The sequence below is a fragment of the Trematosphaeria pertusa genome, assembly GCF_010094035.1.
Source record: "Trematosphaeria pertusa strain CBS 122368 unplaced genomic scaffold BU26scaffold_9, whole genome shotgun sequence".
NCBI lineage: Eukaryota > Fungi > Ascomycota > Dothideomycetes > Pleosporales > Trematosphaeriaceae > Trematosphaeria > Trematosphaeria pertusa.
Window position 1 is genome coordinate 40,997 of NW_022987220.1, and position 17,251 is coordinate 58,247.

The following is a 17,251-nucleotide window of genomic DNA, read 5'->3' on the forward strand; positions in this document are numbered from 1 at the left end:
CTGCCAGCCCACCGCAGCGGAGCTTCTATAGGGCTGACTGGTCCAGCATTTAATATGGAGATTGCATCGTCTGACCGGCCGTGTTTCGAGTATCCATTGGCTTTCGTAGCTATTAGGCTCTGGCTCAGTGTTTCAGTCGCAAAAGTGGCTATAAGGACGTCCTTTCCTCCTGGCGTCGGCTCCAGAGGCCGCTTGCATCAGGCACGCTCCACCCACCACGCACAGTGCAAACTCCACCGCGTCCACCCCCCAGTCACCAATTCTCCCACCCAACTCAACCATCAAGGTACTCCCCCGGTCACGCCATCACTTGGGCCACTGACGAATGACAGCTTTGAGGCACAATCATTGATATATTCATCGACCGCACCCACGCAGAGCACGCACATTACTCGACCATGACAGCCGCGCCAAATATCTACGCCATGGGAGCCATAACTCCGCCACAGCGGCTCAATCGAACGCCAGTCCCATAAAGAAAGAAAATGCCTCTGGAAAACCCTGAACGCCAGCCCACCGGCCTGAAAACGCAGGCCATCAGGCGCCGATCCTCCCACTCATGCCTTCGGTCGGCCGAGGACATCGAAGAGAGAAATGAACAGTCATTAGGGTGGATATCTTATCGGCCGTCACAGCATACGTCCATGGGAACGAAGCCGGTCTAAGGGCGCGGAAATAAACGCTGAATCGCTGGAGAACACCGCCCACCGTTGATGATGCATTACGCCCGGTACCATGCAATTGTGCGGATGCTCCATGGAAGCTCCGAGTCCTGAAAGAGGTGGAGTAGCCGCATATCCATGAGTGGAATGCCGACTATCCGGGATATCATGTCGTAAAGAGGAAGAAATGTCGAAGCAGCCGGTTTGGAGGTCGCCGGTGAAGGACTAGGAGCTAGAAGGTGCTCCAGTTCCAGTTGCCTCCCAAGCTCGTGCCGAGGCTGCCCACACGGTGGCCTTCGGGGCGCTTCGTCTGGGGAGTATCGATCTGGACAGCAGAGGTGCTGCCGGAGCTCTCGCTGTTGGCGCGGCTGGAACGCATCTGCTCCCACTCGCGGAATTGGAGATGACAGCGATCGCAGGCGCGCTGCCAGGTGCCTTCCGGATGGAACAGGGCATGTTCGTTGAGCCGCACCTGCTTCTGCGAGTGCTGCCAGCAATAGATGCCGCCGCACTTTCGGCAGTGGTGACGCCGAACGAACAGACCAAACGGTCGCTCGCAGGACGATGCGGTGCATACGAGGGCGGAACCATTCGGCTAAAATGACTCGGTCAGCGCCTGTCTGATTGGCCTAACAATCTCGGCCCAGAACATGGTGCAGATGGCAAAAGTAGAAGACGATGGAGAAAGCCGAAGGCGGTCTGTGTTGATGAGGCGACCCTGCATTCGCCAAAGTCGCTAGTGTGGGGGGAAGTGAGGGTGGACAAGACAAAGAGACGGGACAGCATAAAGCTAGACATGGGCGCAGAAGCGACGCCGCCATCCTCCGTCACGATACTCGTCGGCAGAGGACACCAGCGCGCAGCGAAGCCGACGATCCAAGTTTTGTTGAGCTGCGGACCGAGATGGGCGCGTATCGCGAGGCGCCTCTGAAATCGGCGAGTGCAGGCGAGGAATCGGCCAGGCCGCTGCGACGCTAAAGGGATCCGCCCCGAAGAGTGTACGTAACAGCTGAGGCAGCCCAAGAAAAGGCACGCGACAGAAAGGTAAGGAAAGGGGAGTGCTGACCTTTGGCAGAGGCCGCAAAAGACAACGAAAAAGATTAGGGAATAAAGCGTACCTGCCAATGGTTCTGGGTGGGCTTGCCAGAACCCGGAGAAAGCGGCACATCGTTGTAGATGCTGTGCAGGTCTTCGGTCGCAATGCGACTCAAAGGACCCACGTCGCCCGCCGCCGGTCCTAAGGGACTGCCAACGTTCCAGCTGCTAGCGGGAGTATCGACAGCAGAGTCAACCTTGGGTGGTGATTGCCGGTTGGGCTTCTCGGTCTTGCGCAGCGCAGCTGGGATGTAGTTGGGAGTCTTCAGCGGCCGGATGGGCGGGGCATGTTGCTGAGTGTGCAGAGGGAGGTGAGAGGTGGTGCGCGGCGAGGTGGGCGAGATGTTCAGCGGGGTGTTTGCGCCTGAGCCCATGGGCATATACTGCGCGGACTTGTTGTACGCGTGGTGTTGATATGGGGCGGGCTGCGGGACGATGGGCGCGCTCGAGAGCTCGGTTGCCATGTCGGGAGGGGCTTGAATCGCGGGTGCGGCGAGCAGTGCAGCGAGGGCGAAGGTACCGTTATGGACGACGAGCAGATGGCCAGGTGGATAACGAGGTCGGCGTGGGGCGAGGCGGTCGCGGGGAGGTGCGATGGGTTGAGGGTCGCGTCGCTGCGGGCGAGGGTAAGGGTGAGGGTGAAGATGAGCGGAGGCGGCAGCGCAACGGCGGCAGGGAGCAATCAGTGGCTTAAGCAGCGGTGCGACTGCTCACCCCGGGCAGGGCTGCTCCTACAGCAAGCCTGCGGCTCTTCGCGAGTGTTGAGGTTGGCGGCAATTGGTAGCTGACGTACAGGCGGTGGGCGATAAGGGACGGATCGCGGTGGTACAGCAGACGCCGGGGCCACAATGTACGCTCAGGGCGACTGGGCGACTCGCATCGTCGGGTTGATACGGCGCAGGAGAGGAGCGGGCGGGCGCGAGGGGCGTGTAGGTGAGGGTGAGGGTGAGGGTGAGCAGACTCAAGGCGCGGCGGCGACGGTGACGGCGACGGGCTGGGACGGAGAGTGAATTAAGGACAACTTGGAGTGTACATCACGAAGATTGAAGGCGAGGGTCCAACGGCGGCCGGTCTGGGCGGGCTACGGGTCGCAGTCTAGCCTCGCGCGGAGCAGCGAGATCCTGGCTTCGCGCATCAGCGGCTCGCATTACCGTGGATGTTTTAATTTCTTCGGGCAACTGCTCACGCACGCCGCTCTTCTGTAAGTTGGACAGACGGCCGCGCGCACGCTCTCGCGCCTTTTTATACTGCAAGCCAAAGGACACGCACAGAAGAAGCAACTGGCACTGGCAGCGCGTTTGGTGCGTACAGACACAGTACATGCCACTGACAGGCGACGAGGTGCGCTGCTTGCTCGAGCCCCGCCAGTCCGATTTGGGACGCGCCCTTATCTCTGGCCAATCGCGCCGCCGCACTTGGTAATTTCGATTCGTCCCAGAAACCGCGCGCATCCGACCAGCAGCCGCCTCGACGATCGCCGCCTCGTCAGCTTTATGGATATATATTCCTGCTGCAGCGCGCGAAACCGCATGCGATTGTGGGTGCAGCCTCACGATTTTGTGCTGACAAGCTTCCACCATGCCTTGTTCACGACCCACGCTTGGAACTGGTGGGGAGCCAGCGAGCCAGCGAGCCAGCGAGCCAGTGAGCCAGTGAGCCAGTGAGCCAGTGTCACGGATGCAGTGCGCAAGGCCGCATTGGGCGTCGCCGCTGTTTCTCCGCCTCGGAAGCGCACGTGGGGTGGCGCAGTATGTGGCGAGGTGAGCTAGCCCGCTTGGGGGAGCTTGGGTACCGAGGTACTACGCGGGGTGCACATGCGTGCTCCTTTGACCATCGTGAGACATCTAACCTCGTCCGTAGTGCGGGGATACGAGCATCGTAATAGGAGAGTTAGCTCTTTCTGTATCCATTCCTTTCATCTACATCGATGTGATATCAGCTTCAGACAGCCCACCGAGGCTCTACGACAACAAACCCTCCTGCGCTCTAACGCCATATTGCCACCATGTCTCTCACAGCAGAGCCCGTTTCTCCCAAAGCCGCGCCGCTTCCCCCGCTGCCATCCGAGGATCCATTGACTGCAGCGCAATGGAGGACGCTTTTCGCCATTACCGACGCCATCGTTCCGGCCATCAAGCCAATCGCGACCGCAAGGACGCAGAGCGAGATCGCGGCTACAGACAATGAGTACTCGACCGCCATTACCACCCTAAAGAGCCTTGCCCCAGACGCCCATGGAGAAGAGGTTGCCAGAGCGTACCTGCAAGAGAGTGCATCGTCCAACCCAGCGTTTAGGGAAGACTTTCAAAGAGTTGTGGCCTTGTGTCTACCTCAGTCGAGCAGGAAAGAGCTGACCATGGTGTTGAATATCCTCAAGTAGGTCGAATTTCGATGGCACTACGGCTCCCCAGCGATACCCAGACATCAAAATGTCCACTTGACCCCTTCGATCAAAGCCATCATCTTGGAACAGCTAAAGGTTGACAGACGCACAGCACCCGCCCTGGATCCTTAGTTCTCACCGGCTACGTGACACCTATTGGCGATCAGCCAGTCCATATCCGCGAATCCATCATCCAGAGTTGGGCAACAGCCAGGCTCCCTCTCCTCCGCCAGCTCTGCCGCTCGATGACGATGCTCACCAAGCAGACGTGGATCAAGACCACGAATACCCTCCCACGTGTGTTAGGCTTCCCTCGTGTACCCGTTGGCATGGTCCCCGGCAAAGGCTTCGACTACGAATTCATCCAGTTTCCTCCCGGAGACAAGCCGGAGACTATCGAGACTGACGTCGTGATCGTCGGAAGTGGCTGCGGAGGAGGTGTATGCGCAAAGAATCTCGCAGAAGCGGGAAATAAGGTGATTGTGGTCGATAATGGGCGTCATTGGACCCCAGACCACTTCCCCATGTCTGAAGTAAACGGATGGAACCATCTTTTCATGAATGGGGCTTTTATATCCTGTAAGTCTCTTGAAGAGCGTCTGAATCTGCGTTAACACTCTATAGCCGACGATACGTCCGTCAGCGTTGTAGCTGGTCAAGCTTGGGGAGGTGGTGGCACTGTGAACTGGTCTGCATCCCTTCAGACCCAAGGCTTCGTTCGTCAGGAGTGGGCAGACAGAGGCCTCTCATTCTTTACCTCTGCCGAGTTTCAAGAATCGCTCGATCGCGTCTGCGCCCGTATGGGCGTTTCAACCGATTACATTGAGCATAACCGAACGAACCAGATGCTACTTGAAGGCGCTCGGAAGCTGGGTTATGCTCACAAAGCCGTTCCTCAGAACACCGGAGGTAAGAGACATTACTGTGGGCACTGTACGTTCGGCTGCGGCTCGTGCGAGAAGCAGGGACCGGTAGTTTCTTACCTGCCCGACGCGGCCCGAGCCGGCGCTACGTTCATCGAAGGGTTCCATGCTGAAAAGGTCATCTTTTCCAGGAAAAGCGGAGAGAAAGTCGCGACGGGAATTAGGGGCACATGGAGGTCGCGGGATGTCAACGGTGGAGTTGCAGGCGATCCGGTTACCAAGCGGAAGGTCATCATAAGAGCCAAAAGGGTCATCGTGTCCGCAGGCACAATGCAGTCGCCGCTTCTGCTCCTCCGGTCTGGGCTCAAGAACTACCAGATCGGGCGTAACTTGCACCTCCATCCGGTCTCCTTCCTCGGCGCTATTCACAAGGAGGAAATCAAGCCCTGGGAAGGTGCTATCCTCACCGCAGTCGTCAGCGAGCACGAGAATCTGGACGGGAAAGGCCACGGCGTCAAACTCGAAGCGTGTAACATGATCCCGTCGACGTGGCTGAGTTGGTTGAAGTGGGGCGGTGGGCTGGAGTACAAGCTCAATGCTGCTCGCATGAAGCACATGGCCGGGTACTTCTCCCTTGCGCGGGACCGAGACACTGGTCAAGTGTACCCGGATCCCGTGGATGGCCGCGTGCGCTGCAAGTACACGACTTCAAAGTTTGATAAGAAGCACATTATTGAAGGGCTCATCGCTCTCGCGAAGATGCAGTACGTCGAAGGCGCCGTAGAGATGTTCACCACAATTCCAGGCGTTTCGACCTTTGTGCGCGACCCGTCTTCTTCCACGGCAAACGGCATCAACGAGGAGAAGTTCCAGGCTTGGTTGGAAGAGATCAGGGCGGTCGGGTTCCCGAGCCCTGAGAGCATGTTCGTGTCGGCTCACCAGATGGGGACGTGTCGGATGAGTGCGACGGAAAAGGAGGGCGTGGTGGACTCTGCAGGCAGAGTGTGGGGAACGAAGGGGCTGTATGTTGCGGACGCGTCTGTGTTCCCGTCGGCAAGCGGGGTCAATCCGATGGTCACCAATATGGCCATTTCAGACTGGCTTTCACGGGGCATTGCGAAGGGGCTCGAGGGCCGGCCCAAGCTCTGAGGCACCGCCCGTTGCACGCTCTTCCATGTATTATACCACACAAGCCCTGTTCGTGTTAGTATTCAGCATTGCCTGGAGCTGCGGTATTGGCTGGGTCTTACTCTAGGCACATCTAAAACATAAAACATGCGCACGAAGCCTGAGGCGCGGCACACCGGCAGCGCTTCCGAGCCGGGCCCCCTGCCAGGGTCTCTTGGCGGCAACGACGTCATAGCAGGGCGGGCATGCATCGTCCGCGAAGCATCACTCGCCCGCATCGTCGCACCCCTCACTGATCAGCCGGCTGATCGCACGCAGGTAGGCAGGCAGGCAGGCAGGCAGGCAGGGACGGAACGCGCTATTGTTTGACCCTGCGCGACGCACCTTTTCGCCTCTCGCTGCTGGCTCCTGCATGCTCTTCCTCCTTTTTGCGCGACACGCCCTACATATTTATTTACGGGCGCGCACCGCAGCTGCGCGCCTTCTGTGACGACGCGCCTGCTCACATCACGCCATTACACGTGCGCCGCTCTGAGTCAATCGCTCCCTCGACATAAGAGCCGCGTCTGTCCGCCGACCTCCGCCCACCACGCCCCCCCTCTATTGTCGCCCACGTCGCCCACGTCGCCCACCATGACGGGCTTCGGTTTCGGAAGCGCAAACGGCAACGGCTCGGGCACCGAGTTCCTGGCGATGCTCCCTCCGCCAAAGGAGGACCTTGACGGCTACGACAATACGCTGCCGCACAACAAGCAGTCGCCCACAGTCCCCCAGGCCTTCCGCGACGCCATGTCCGTCCGGGAGGACGTCTACGGCGAACAGGGCGTCCCTCTCGAAGCCGAGTTCGACGAAGACGACGCACGAAGCTGGCATTGGGTCGTCTACGCCTCCGTCGCCTCGACCGCAAGCTCGCCGCCAAAGGACCTCCGTACCGATTCGCCCACGACGCACGCCGAAGACGTCCGCCGATCGTCCGCTAGCGCCTCCCGCCTTCCGGTCGGCACCATCCGCTTGGTGCCTCCGCCACACGGGCCGAACAAATACATCGAGACCGCCTATCCCAAGAAAGGAGACAGGCACGCGGACGCGGACCCGCCGCCCGAGGTTGAGGCAAACGTCGCAAGGAAGCATCCCACAGAGCCGTATGTGAAGCTGGGCCGTCTCGCTGTGCTGGCGCCCTACCGGAAGCTCGGCCTCGCAAAGCTTCTCATCAACACCGCCTTGGACTACGCCTCGAAGCATCCGGAGGCTATCTATCACCCACCTTCTCCAACGACCATGGAACTGGCGAATCTGCTCGGTAATGCCGCTCAGGAGGCCGTTACATGGAAAGGACTCGTCATGATACACGCGCAGGCCGGCATCGCCAAGGTGTGGGAGAAGTACGGTTTCGCGGAAGAGCTCGTCGACGACAAGGGCGAGGTCGAGATCTCAAGAGAGCCGCATTGGGTCGAGGAGGGCATAGAGCACATAGGCATGTGGAAGAGGCTGAGGATCGAGAGCGGCAGGTTGTAATTCTTCCCGCCCGCGCTGCCCATCAAACATGCTTATCTCATCGGATCCTTTGGGGCTCGTACTTATGATGCCCACAGGTCGCTCAGACAGCGCGCTCTATCTAACTCCCTTCTCCAAGGACCGGCGCGATTTGTTTAACGCCACACACCTTTGGATATCGGTGGACGCAGCAGACGACGGAAACAGCATATGAAGCATCTTATCTTTCCACATACACGGACTTCTTCATCGGTTTCAGACATGGCGGAGTTCTACGGAGAGATATCCCTTTATACCCCATACATCACATCAATCGGAAGATTTACGATGACACGGCCGGCCTTGTTCGCTTCCTCCTAATCCATTCTAGACACGGGTTTTCAGAGAGTTCTCGGCGCTGTAGGATGGCTCATTGCGCGGCAGTGGGAGAGGAGAAGGATAATGTGTGGGTCTGCCCCGCCCGTCGTGTGACATGAATCACGTCATAGAGACGGAAATAAAAGTTGTGCTGTTTCGTTGTCTCTTTTTCCTCGTTTTGTTCTGTCTACACGATTGCCTGGTCTGTTTCATTTTGTCGGATGCGCAGAAAGACAGATTGATCAAGGAGCGTGATCCATCTGGCCTGAGCCAAAGCACAGAGTGAGCGCTTCTCAACCGGCTCACCACCTCCAGTGCCTCTCACCTCCCACCTCCCATCACTTCATCAATGCCGCAACAAGCGTCCCTCGCCCTTCCTCTTATGCGAGGAGAGCTTACCAGATTAGTACTTCTGCTTTTGATGTGCTAATAGGGGAAATTTTAGAGCCTGCTAGAAGACCTTGTGTACGGGTTTGGAGTAGAAACCCCCTGGTCAGTTGGGAGCCTTTGACGAATAAATGTCATGAGTGCACTGAGTGAATCCAGGAAGATCAGTAAGTAGACTACTTGAGGGTCAGTGCAATTCATCCGGATGGATGGCGTTTGAGTATACTAGAGGATGCCACGGGAGAACCAAGAGACAGCAGCACGGGTCATCCTACCCTCGAAGGTAGAATAAAGAAGGAACGAAGTCTCCCGCACGTTGACGTTGAGGCCCAGCACGCTATTCCATTTCAGGCTCATTTTCCATTCGTTCACGTCATGCTCCGTAAGCTAGCTGCAGTTCGCTAGCACGCAAGCCTACTTGATTCTCCCCGAGGGCTTTAGTATTGCTATAATTTCGTCCCAAGTCCTGCTCCGAAACTTCGACTGTTGTCTTCGACGTGCTACTTAGACCCGCCCAACCCGCCTGTAACCATTCTCCTCCAAACCATGCCACAGACCACACCAAAGGACGTAGTGATCGTCGGCGGCTCACTAGGCGGCCTTTTCACCGGCGTCGCCCTAAAGCGCCTCCGGCGAAACCTCAACATCCGCATCTTCGAACGAAACCCCACGCCACTGCTGCACGACCAAGGTGCGGGCGTAGTCGCGGGACACGAGACGCAGGTCTTCTTCCACAGGAATGACCGCACCAGGACGCCATTGACGGTCACTAGCCGCCAGAGGCTTTACCTAGATAAGAGTGGGAAGGTGATGCAGAGGGAAGACAGTGTGCAACAAATGACTAGTTGGGATCTGTTGTACCATGTACTGAGGGCGAATTATGATGGGACAGAGAGCGAGTATGCGAAAGTGCCTGAAGAGCGGGAAGATGAGGGGACGGCGACGTATGAATACGGGTGTACGGTGACGGATGTCAAGACACCAGGAGGCTCTTCCACTGCTTTTGACAAGCCAGTCGAACTTACGGTTAGGCGTGACTCAGGCGACACGTTCTCCGCAAAAGCCGATCTCATCATCGCGGCCGATGGCCCCAGCTCGACAATTCGCTCACACTACTTTCCTCAGGTCGCCAGGAAGTACGCCGGCTATGTCGCATGGCGAGGCACGGTTCCTGAGGACAAAATCTCGGAAAGCGCGGCTGACATATTTGTGGATTGTGGAAAAATTCGTCTTCTTCCATGCAGAGGGCATCCAAATCCTGGCCTATGTCATACCGGGTCTGAATGGAGCGCTGGAGCCAGGGAAGCGGCTGGTGAACTGGGTGTGGTACGTCAACTATGCCGAGGGCTCACCCGAGCATACGGAGCTTATGACGGATAAAGATGGGAAGAGGCATCATGTAACATTACCACCAGGCGGAGTACTAGAGCGTGTCTGGAGCAAACAGAAGAAACGCGCAGTGGAGATCCTTCCATCCCAATTCGCTGAGCTCGTGGAAAAGACACAAGTCCCGTTCGTCCAGGGCATCACAGATGCGATTGCACCGTCCGCAGTCCTAGACGGAGGCAGAGTTCTGCTGCTCGGTGATGCGCTGGCGAACTTTAGACCGCACACGGCGGGTAGTACGAGCCAAGCAGCAATGGACGCTATGGCCCTAGCAGAAGCGATAGAAAATGTCTTCGAGGGCGAGGGACTGAAGGCATTGCAAGAGTGGGAGGAGAATGTTACCCAATTTGCAAAAGAAGTGCAGAGTTACGGCGTGCATATTGGGAACCGAAGCCAGTTTGGTGACCATCCGCTGAATGGGTGAGGTTTCGAGTAAGTAATTCTCACGGTCGGATGCACTTTCGTCGAGTTTATAGAGGCGTTTGATACTCCCCGGTGGCGCCTCATTGCAGAACCCTTACGGGATTAGAGAGAGCGGGACGAGGAGTGAGCCGGGAGAGTTGACGCGGACTGATTGAAGTTCTGCTCAGTTAGAGAAGACATGCATAATGAAACGAAAGACTAGACCGCGAGTTGAACATAGGATACTCGGTGCTCCTTATCGTCCTCTCATAAGTCCATCAGATAGGCGACTACCTACTCGGAGACTTACGAAGACTCTTTCGCTATCGGGAGCTCACTGCTCCAGCCGGTCAGAACCTACAACACCTTCACTATCAACACCCCTTATGTCGGCAATGGCATCAGATACCACAGATTTAGATTGCGTGGAAGCCCGGCGCACGGACAACTCGCCTTCACTTGGAGTCCACAAACGCTTCAAAAATTTTAACCTTCCGTCTTCTTTCCTCTTCTTCCTCACCTTCACGGCGCCGCTCTCTGCCGTTCGTGAGTCATCCCGCTAATTCCATCCTGCACAGAAATCTCGGTCGACGAAAATGTACGACGAAAAGCCGACGGAGCCGGGCGAGCGGGACTATTACTTCGATCTGGGTCTGAGCGAAAAGACCACTATCGAAGAGGTCAGGAAAGCCTGGGCTGTGCTCGTTCTAAAGCACCACCCGGACAAGAAGGCGCCCGGGAAAGCCACCGACGCCAGCGAGTTCATACAGGTGTGTCACACTTCCTTTTCTTTTCCTTTCCGAGCACAGGCTGATAAACGCATGGCGACAGGTTCACGCCGCCTACGATTTCCTTCGCGAGTCCGATAGCAAGAAAACCGAGTATGACCTCAAACACTCCGGAATCCAGCAAGAATGGATAGACTACCGGCGAGATCTAAAGCTCTACGAGCAGCGACAAGATGAGCAGCGGCAGCGCGAGGTCGAAGCCGCTGAGAGGGAAGCCGAGCGTCTGCAACGAGAAGAGAAGAAGCGCAAGCAACGCGAAGAGCGAGAAGGACAAAAAGAAGCGAAGCGCAAAGAAGCAGAGCAACAGCGCAAGATCCAGAAGTGGAAGCGAAGGGACGAGTGGGAACAGAAGAGGCGAGCTTATATGGACCAAGAAGAGCGGGCGCACCGGGACGCAATAGCGCTTGGACGTGTGCCTAGGAAATATGCGCAGATGTATGCACAATGTCCTTGCTTAGGATGCGCTTGGCGTGCTCGTCGAGTGTACCGTGAGAAGTTCTACGGACTCCGGCCAATGGATCCTCAGGAACATAAGGAATACCGGCAATGGAAGGCTGACGAAGCGGAGCGACGGTCTCGCGAAGTGCAGCAGCAAAAGGCGCGCGAAGAGCAGGAGCGGAAAGCCAAAGAGCGAATGGAGCAACAACGCAAGGAAGAGGAGGCTGCACGCAAGAAGGAGGAAGCCGCCCAGCGCAAGAAGAAGGCGCGCGAGCGAGTCGCAGACGAACGCTCCAAGGAAGCCGCACGACGAGCCCGCGAAACGCAGGAGAAGGATGCTCAGCGTCGCTTGGCCCGCGCCCAGATCGCGCAGAAACAGGAGGAATATGTCATGGAAGTTGAAAACAGCGGAGAAAAGCTCGGAGAAGAGGAGGTGATCATCGACATCGGATGGGCGAAGAAGAAGGGCGTGGCGAAATGTCTGTATTGCGATACGGACATCAGGCACTATTCATTCCGTTGTCCAGAGGGTGGTGCTATTGCGTGCAACCCGTGCAAGAACAAGCTCAGCCGCTTCGCTCCTTGCAAGCTTGAGAGCGATGGCGAAGCTGAGCCGGAGGACACTTCGGAAGATGGAGAGTAGGTGGACCGACTCATGGGCTTGGGTGATCGCCACAGGTGTTGGTTGTACTTTCTTGGGAAGAAGAATTCCCGCAACTACATCGAGGGAGGTCGGCTTGAGCTGGTATTTTGCGAAGACTTTGTGGGTGATTGAACTGGAAGGAGTGGCCTGTGCAATAGATTCTAGCGGTGGTTGATACGGTCCTCGGACGACGATCTTGCATCTTCATAGGTGGAAACGGAGGAGAGGAATCCCATCGGCCTGTTGACTGTGATATCCGCGTCCACATCCCGTATCTTAAATGAAGCAATTGGCGCAGCCATCCATGTCTTGCTCCCTCGGAAACCGTATGGCGGATCGATGAGTGTATCGGAAATGCGACAAGTGGCTGAACGAAGTTGGCGGTCTAGGATACGAGGAAGATATCCTAGATGAGAAGATTGAAATGGATCGGAAAATTCTGGAAAGAAAGGAAAGTAAAGCTCCTATATGAAGGAGATACAGGCTCAGTATTAGACCCATAGGTGTCCAGAGGCTGGCACAGTCGCTTATCTCCCATGTCGTAAGCGTCGCGCCGAGCACTGTCTACGAGCCAAGAATAGGCACGGAAGTAGAGACAAAAGACCTGATCTTGTGTCGACTTACGGTATGCAATTCGATCCTTTTCTCTTTTGTCCTTGCGTGTTCGGCGAGCTTTCTTGGATCATTCCGCTGCCAGGTGGACTGCGTAGGAGAGGTTGAGAATACTGAGCGCCGCTAATCGAATCAGGAGTGCACGAGGTAGGCTGGGGCAGCGCCCTAGAAACACACAACTTGACTTGGGTATTTTAATGTCTATGCAGAAGATATTGTTACACACGCCCGCTCGAACGCAGACAACCACCCTCTTCAGGCGTAAGACCGGACTCCCAACTCCTCCCAATGCAAATGCTCCAAGCTCAGCGAATCTCATTCGCCATGTCCTCCCAATAGTTCTTCTTGAAGTACTCGGCGAGATGTTTCCTCACCGAGTTCTTCAAATTCTCGCTGTGTCCGCCCATATTGCCCTGCGATTGAACTTCCTGGGAATTCATTCCCACGTCATTATCCGAGTCTTGGCTGCCGCCGACTCTCCAACTTGTAAAGGCCGGCGGCATCATGGTGTACCCGCTTATCACGCCCTCACTCGTCCGCCATGCCAACTCGTTATCCACAGGATATCCAAAGGGTCGCCAGCCGCCGATCTGGTACAGCATGCGCATAGCGCCCATGCGCGAGATGCCGTAGCCCATGAGGCAGATGGGTTCATACGTGGGGGCGAGGACGCGGTGGCCTTCCGACTCGGTGAGGTTCCAGATTTGGGTTATTTCCTTCTTGGCCCAGTTTTGCAGGACGTCGAGTTTGGGCGAGTGGGGTTCGGCGTAGACTTGGTGCAGATCGAGGCGGTTCTGGTTGGGCTTGCCGCCGCAGTGGCCGACGAAGAGCTCGTCCCAGTCGCAGCCTGGCATTTTGTTAGTTTACACGTCTGGGAGACGAAACAAAAGTGGTGGGTACCGTATGGGCAATCTTCGTCCCAGCCCTTTTGCACGTTGTCCTTGCCCCAGCGTATGGTGTTGTTGTAGCGCATCTGCCACGACAACATGCCCATAATGTGCTTGATATTCACATCCCAGTCGACATCATCCTCGATAACCAGGGCGCTCTGGACGTTGTTGTCGATGATGTATCGCCAGACGTTCGCGTGGGCTCTCCAGATACCCAGCGGTGGGGTCCCGGTCATATTGTTGTTTCCGACATGGGGCGGCATGGCTTTCGGGTGGATCTCGTCTGCTCTGACCTGCAAAGACTGATCAGTATAGGCTTTGGGGGGCGGGTGTTGTGCGTCATACGCCAGGAATCATGGTGAGCTTCAGGCCGGTAACGGCGGCGATGAGCGACAGTGCATCCTGCCTGTCGGTCCGATACGGCATGCTCACGTAGATGATCTCCTGGAAATTCAACGTCTCATTCGCAGGCTGCGGCTCCGGCGGGGCCTCGGAGGTGAAGGGCAGACTCGGTTTCGACAGCTTGTCGGGCACGACGTTGGGGACATGGTCGGCGATGCCGCTGTTCTTCAGCGAATCGGCGCCATAATGGCTGACGGTCAGAAAGAGAATGAGAACGACAGTGGAGGCGACGAGGACCTGGACGATGCGGACGCCCTGTAGCGAGAGGGCGGCCATGGTGAGCGGGACGGGGGAGGACGGGGGAGGACGGGGGAAAGGGTTCATGGGCGCAGGGACTGGAAGTTGATATGTATGGAGCGCCGAGATGTCTGGGCGTGAGCGACAATCTCGCGCGAGAGCGGCGCCACGGGGGGGCTGCGGACAAGGGCTGAAAGCGCGCCTTTGTGCTGCCACATGCATGCCTGGACTGGTAAGCAGGAGGCCGCAGTGCGCTCCTCTTCGCATGTTCTGTCGCGCATGTGAAGCGCCATTGCGGGTGGTGCGGCTTGGAGGAGCGCTGGCGAGCGGTAATGGATGACGATGGGCGCTGCATCGCCCGTTCTGGCTCCTTTCTGGCCGAAGCCTGTGGGAGCGGGAGTGCGCCGAAGACTACGCGCCAAGCGCCAATCAGCGGTCCCGCATCTTGACAAGTTTACAGTATGTACGGCGAGGCACGGCAGCAAAAGGAGTCGGAAGAAGAACAGGTGGGCGCGTCCGTGGTGCAACTGCGGGACAGTGGTCTTGGATCAAGATTGCTCTGTCCTGCTGTGGCGCTTGATGACTAAGCGCTGTGGCTCAATTGGCCCACCTGATCTAGGCTTCCTCTCTCAACAAGCCCGGTTCCCGAACGAGACCCATTTGGCCAGTTCAACATTTAGAGCCGTCACCTCTGCCTTTCTCAATTAGGCCGCCTTGACACCGTCCTCTGCGCTCAGATGAAGCCAAAGCGCTCACAGAGAGGCAAACCGTTCGCACCACCAACGCCACCAAATTTCCACTAGCGTAGCCTCACCTCCATCGTGCTGCTACCCGTCAGCCACCCGTGCGAGGCATTCACTAGGCTCGTGCTCCGTCTAAGTCTGAGAGATCATCACGCAACACTTCAATTGATCAACCGAAAGAACACAACATCGAAGCTCGCCCGGAGAATCGGATGAGTGTGACTTCCCTCTGCATTCGAACGCATCTCAGGACTGCCTCAACCCTCCGTCCACGTAATCGGATTCTCGCCCGGCAGTTTCTCCAGCCCTGTTGCACCCGTCAGCTCCTGTTCTCCATCTCTCAAAACGCCGAACTTGAATACTTACATCCATCGACTTCCTCCTGGACCTGCACTGCCTTCGTGCACTCATTCGCCACGCTCCTCTTCTGCGACTTCAACACACCCGTGCAGTCTACAGAGCACCGCGCGTCCATCGCCCGCTGCAGCGCATCTCCCTGCCATCCAAATACGTAGTCGGCGTGTTGCCCGTAGCCAGTTCTACAACACTTGTCAGCAGCCCTCCACCCCGAAGCGAAGAGCTTGCGAACACTTACGCATCGCCAGTGCTGAACACGAATGGCTGGCTCCCGTCTTCAGGCCACTCGTCGGGGTTGTTGAATGCAGTCGTGTTCCACATGATCTCGTAGAAGAGCTGGGGTATCTTAACAGGGTGACTTTCCGGACACGCACTGCCCATTTCGAAGGAGCCGTTGGCAGGAAACGCAACGTGGCTTTTGTGGTCCGGACTATCCAGATTTACGCCATCCCAACATCTACACAGTTCCCCGTCAGCAAAACCTGCCTCCGTGGCCGCCATCCAAGGGACGCCTCGACATGCGGCCAGGGTAAGTGACTTACGTAGGGAAAAAAATGTTCGACCTGATCCCACCCAAACACGGCTTCGCAGGGAAATGTCTCGTATCATTCCCCAGCCCCGGCGGCCCCTCACCACCCTCCCAGTTTGGACCAAAGCAGCGGAAGCTCGTTTGTCTCGACTCTGCATTTCCTCGATCCGTCCTAGCCATGGGATCGCCGACTGTCATACGGAAGCCCTCAACACCACACATGTCAGCCTCCATTCTCCCATGCCACCCGTTTGTCGCCTTATTCTGGGATGGGGGTACTTACCGGTCGAAAAGCCGTGACGTTCGTTACGCCGTCATACGGCGGGATATAATACACTGTCTGCCCGCCCGTCGCGCCCTCGAGGAAGAGGTTCGACATTTGGGGCACGCGCTTGAAGGTGCCGTTTCGCGCGCGGAAGTAGAGCACTGCGGTCCAGTAGTTGCTGCGTACGAGTCAATTCCCTACTTCGCCCTTACTTTGCGCAGAAGGAGGAATGTGAAGATAGTACCTGAAGTCTTCGGAGAAGGTGCAGCTTGTGCATGTCGACATGCCGGGTATGTCGTTCAAGGGGTCCATGGAGGTGTTGAACGTGTTCTACAGCTGCTCAGCATGTTTGCCGCGGACCGGTAAGAGAGCGAGGAAACGCACTCCGCCAACCACCTGGTATCTTTGTTAACGTATTTACTCACCCAGATTTTGCCACGGATGAACTAACCTGGTGCAGATGTGGAGATGGATTCAGACCCGGAGTCACCAACCTACAGCACATTCCTTAGTACGCAAAAACGGCCCTGCGCGAAAAGGGTAGACTTCACGGGTCAAGGCGTTCGACAACCAACTGCGAACACGAGAATCGTAGCATAGGCGCCGTCGCACACTCCGTGCAGTTTATGACCGGCGGTTGGTCCTGAGCAAAGCAGCGCCATGTTAGTGCCGCGAGGGCAACGAGTGAGAAGAGCTTCCCCATCGCGATCAATCGCCGTGTTCTGTTGGAAATACAAAAGATACATGGTGCTGTAGTCTTGGAGGGAGATATATATCTGGAGTGTTTGTGGGATGTGGTTGGTGTTCCTACAACTACCGAGCGATAGTGTAGATGGGGGCAATATATATGAACCCGGTCCCACGGAGGATTATGGTGGTACACCCGTAGATCTGCGGGAAGGTACTATGCATTGCATGGCTGTATAGGGGGATTAATTAGTGCTGGATGATTGACGCATGTCTCACCAACCCGGCGGCCGTGGAAGTTGAGGCTCTACTGCAGTCATCCAAGTTAGCTCTACCTCGTCACAAAGAAGACGCGAGCATACTGCAGAGACAAATTCAGCATAAAAGAGGTTCTATTCTCAACTGCGCAGGCGGAAACAGTATCGTCTAAGTGAGGAGTCTACTCGAGGATATCGCAGTCCGGTTCTGCAAGTCAGAAGTCCTGCTGACGCCCAGGACACCTG

The 17,251-nt window shown here is 56.8% G+C and overlaps 8 protein-coding genes across 8 annotated transcripts; 4 read left to right on the top strand and 4 right to left on the bottom strand.

The window, feature by feature from the left end:
* Nucleotides 1–419: 419 nt before the first annotated feature.
* Nucleotides 420–2,506, bottom strand: BU26DRAFT_339059 (uncharacterized protein). The gene is made up of 2 exons (XM_033822287.1): nt 1,781–2,506; nt 420–1,257 (listed from the first exon to the last, which is right to left on the bottom strand). Exons 1-2 carry the CDS (start codon nt 2,219–2,221, stop codon nt 895–897), a joined length of 804 nt encoding a protein of 267 aa, XP_033682003.1. The 5' UTR covers nt 2,222–2,506; the 3' UTR covers nt 420–894.
* Nucleotides 2,507–3,549, bottom strand: BU26DRAFT_339058 (uncharacterized protein). Its single transcript, XM_033822286.1, has one exon. It carries the CDS (start codon nt 3,335–3,337, stop codon nt 2,792–2,794), a length of 546 nt encoding a protein of 181 aa, XP_033682004.1. The 5' UTR covers nt 3,338–3,549; the 3' UTR covers nt 2,507–2,791.
* BU26DRAFT_339262 (long chain fatty alcohol oxidase) lies at nt 3,336–6,183 on the top strand. The gene is made up of 3 exons (XM_033822288.1): nt 3,336–4,133; nt 4,253–4,719; nt 4,765–6,183. Exons 1-3 carry the CDS (start codon nt 3,763–3,765, stop codon nt 6,150–6,152), a joined length of 2,226 nt encoding a protein of 741 aa, XP_033682005.1. The 5' UTR covers nt 3,336–3,762; the 3' UTR covers nt 6,153–6,183.
* Nucleotides 6,184–6,764: 581 nt separating this feature from the next.
* BU26DRAFT_486382 (uncharacterized protein) lies at nt 6,765–7,646 on the top strand (the record flags this gene model as incomplete). Its single annotated transcript, XM_033825916.1, has 1 exon — nt 6,765–7,646. One exon carries the CDS (start codon nt 6,765–6,767, stop codon nt 7,644–7,646), a length of 882 nt encoding a protein of 293 aa, XP_033682006.1.
* Nucleotides 7,647–8,915: 1,269 nt separating this feature from the next.
* Nucleotides 8,916–10,179, top strand: BU26DRAFT_531840 (FAD/NAD(P)-binding domain-containing protein; the record flags this gene model as incomplete). The annotated part of the gene is made up of 2 exons (XM_033831058.1): nt 8,916–9,578; nt 9,616–10,179. The coding sequence occupies 2 exons, from the start codon at nt 8,916–8,918 to the stop codon at nt 10,177–10,179; spliced, it is 1,227 nt and encodes a 408-aa protein (XP_033682007.1).
* Nucleotides 10,180–10,753: 574 nt separating this feature from the next.
* BU26DRAFT_506307 (uncharacterized protein) lies at nt 10,754–12,026 on the top strand (the record flags this gene model as incomplete). The annotated part of the gene is made up of 2 exons (XM_033826903.1): nt 10,754–10,927; nt 10,989–12,026. 2 exons carry the CDS (start codon nt 10,754–10,756, stop codon nt 12,024–12,026), a joined length of 1,212 nt encoding a protein of 403 aa, XP_033682008.1.
* A 722-nt stretch (nt 12,027–12,748) lies between these two features.
* On the bottom strand, nt 12,749–14,693 carry BU26DRAFT_520284 (glycosyltransferase family 25 protein). The gene is made up of 3 exons (XM_033829257.1): nt 13,874–14,693; nt 13,539–13,821; nt 12,749–13,485 (listed from the first exon to the last, which is right to left on the bottom strand). The coding sequence occupies exons 1-3, from the start codon at nt 14,432–14,434 to the stop codon at nt 12,944–12,946; spliced, it is 1,386 nt and encodes a 461-aa protein (XP_033682009.1). The 5' UTR covers nt 14,435–14,693; the 3' UTR covers nt 12,749–12,943.
* A 127-nt stretch (nt 14,694–14,820) lies between these two features.
* Nucleotides 14,821–16,659, bottom strand: BU26DRAFT_486384 (uncharacterized protein; the record flags this gene model as incomplete). The annotated part of the gene is made up of 7 exons (XM_033825917.1): nt 14,821–15,449; nt 15,506–15,724; nt 15,810–16,003; nt 16,080–16,239; nt 16,306–16,391; nt 16,501–16,555; nt 16,613–16,659. 7 exons carry the CDS (start codon nt 16,657–16,659, stop codon nt 15,251–15,253), a joined length of 960 nt encoding a protein of 319 aa, XP_033682010.1. The 3' UTR covers nt 14,821–15,250.
* Between the last annotated feature and the right edge of the window lie 592 nt (nt 16,660–17,251).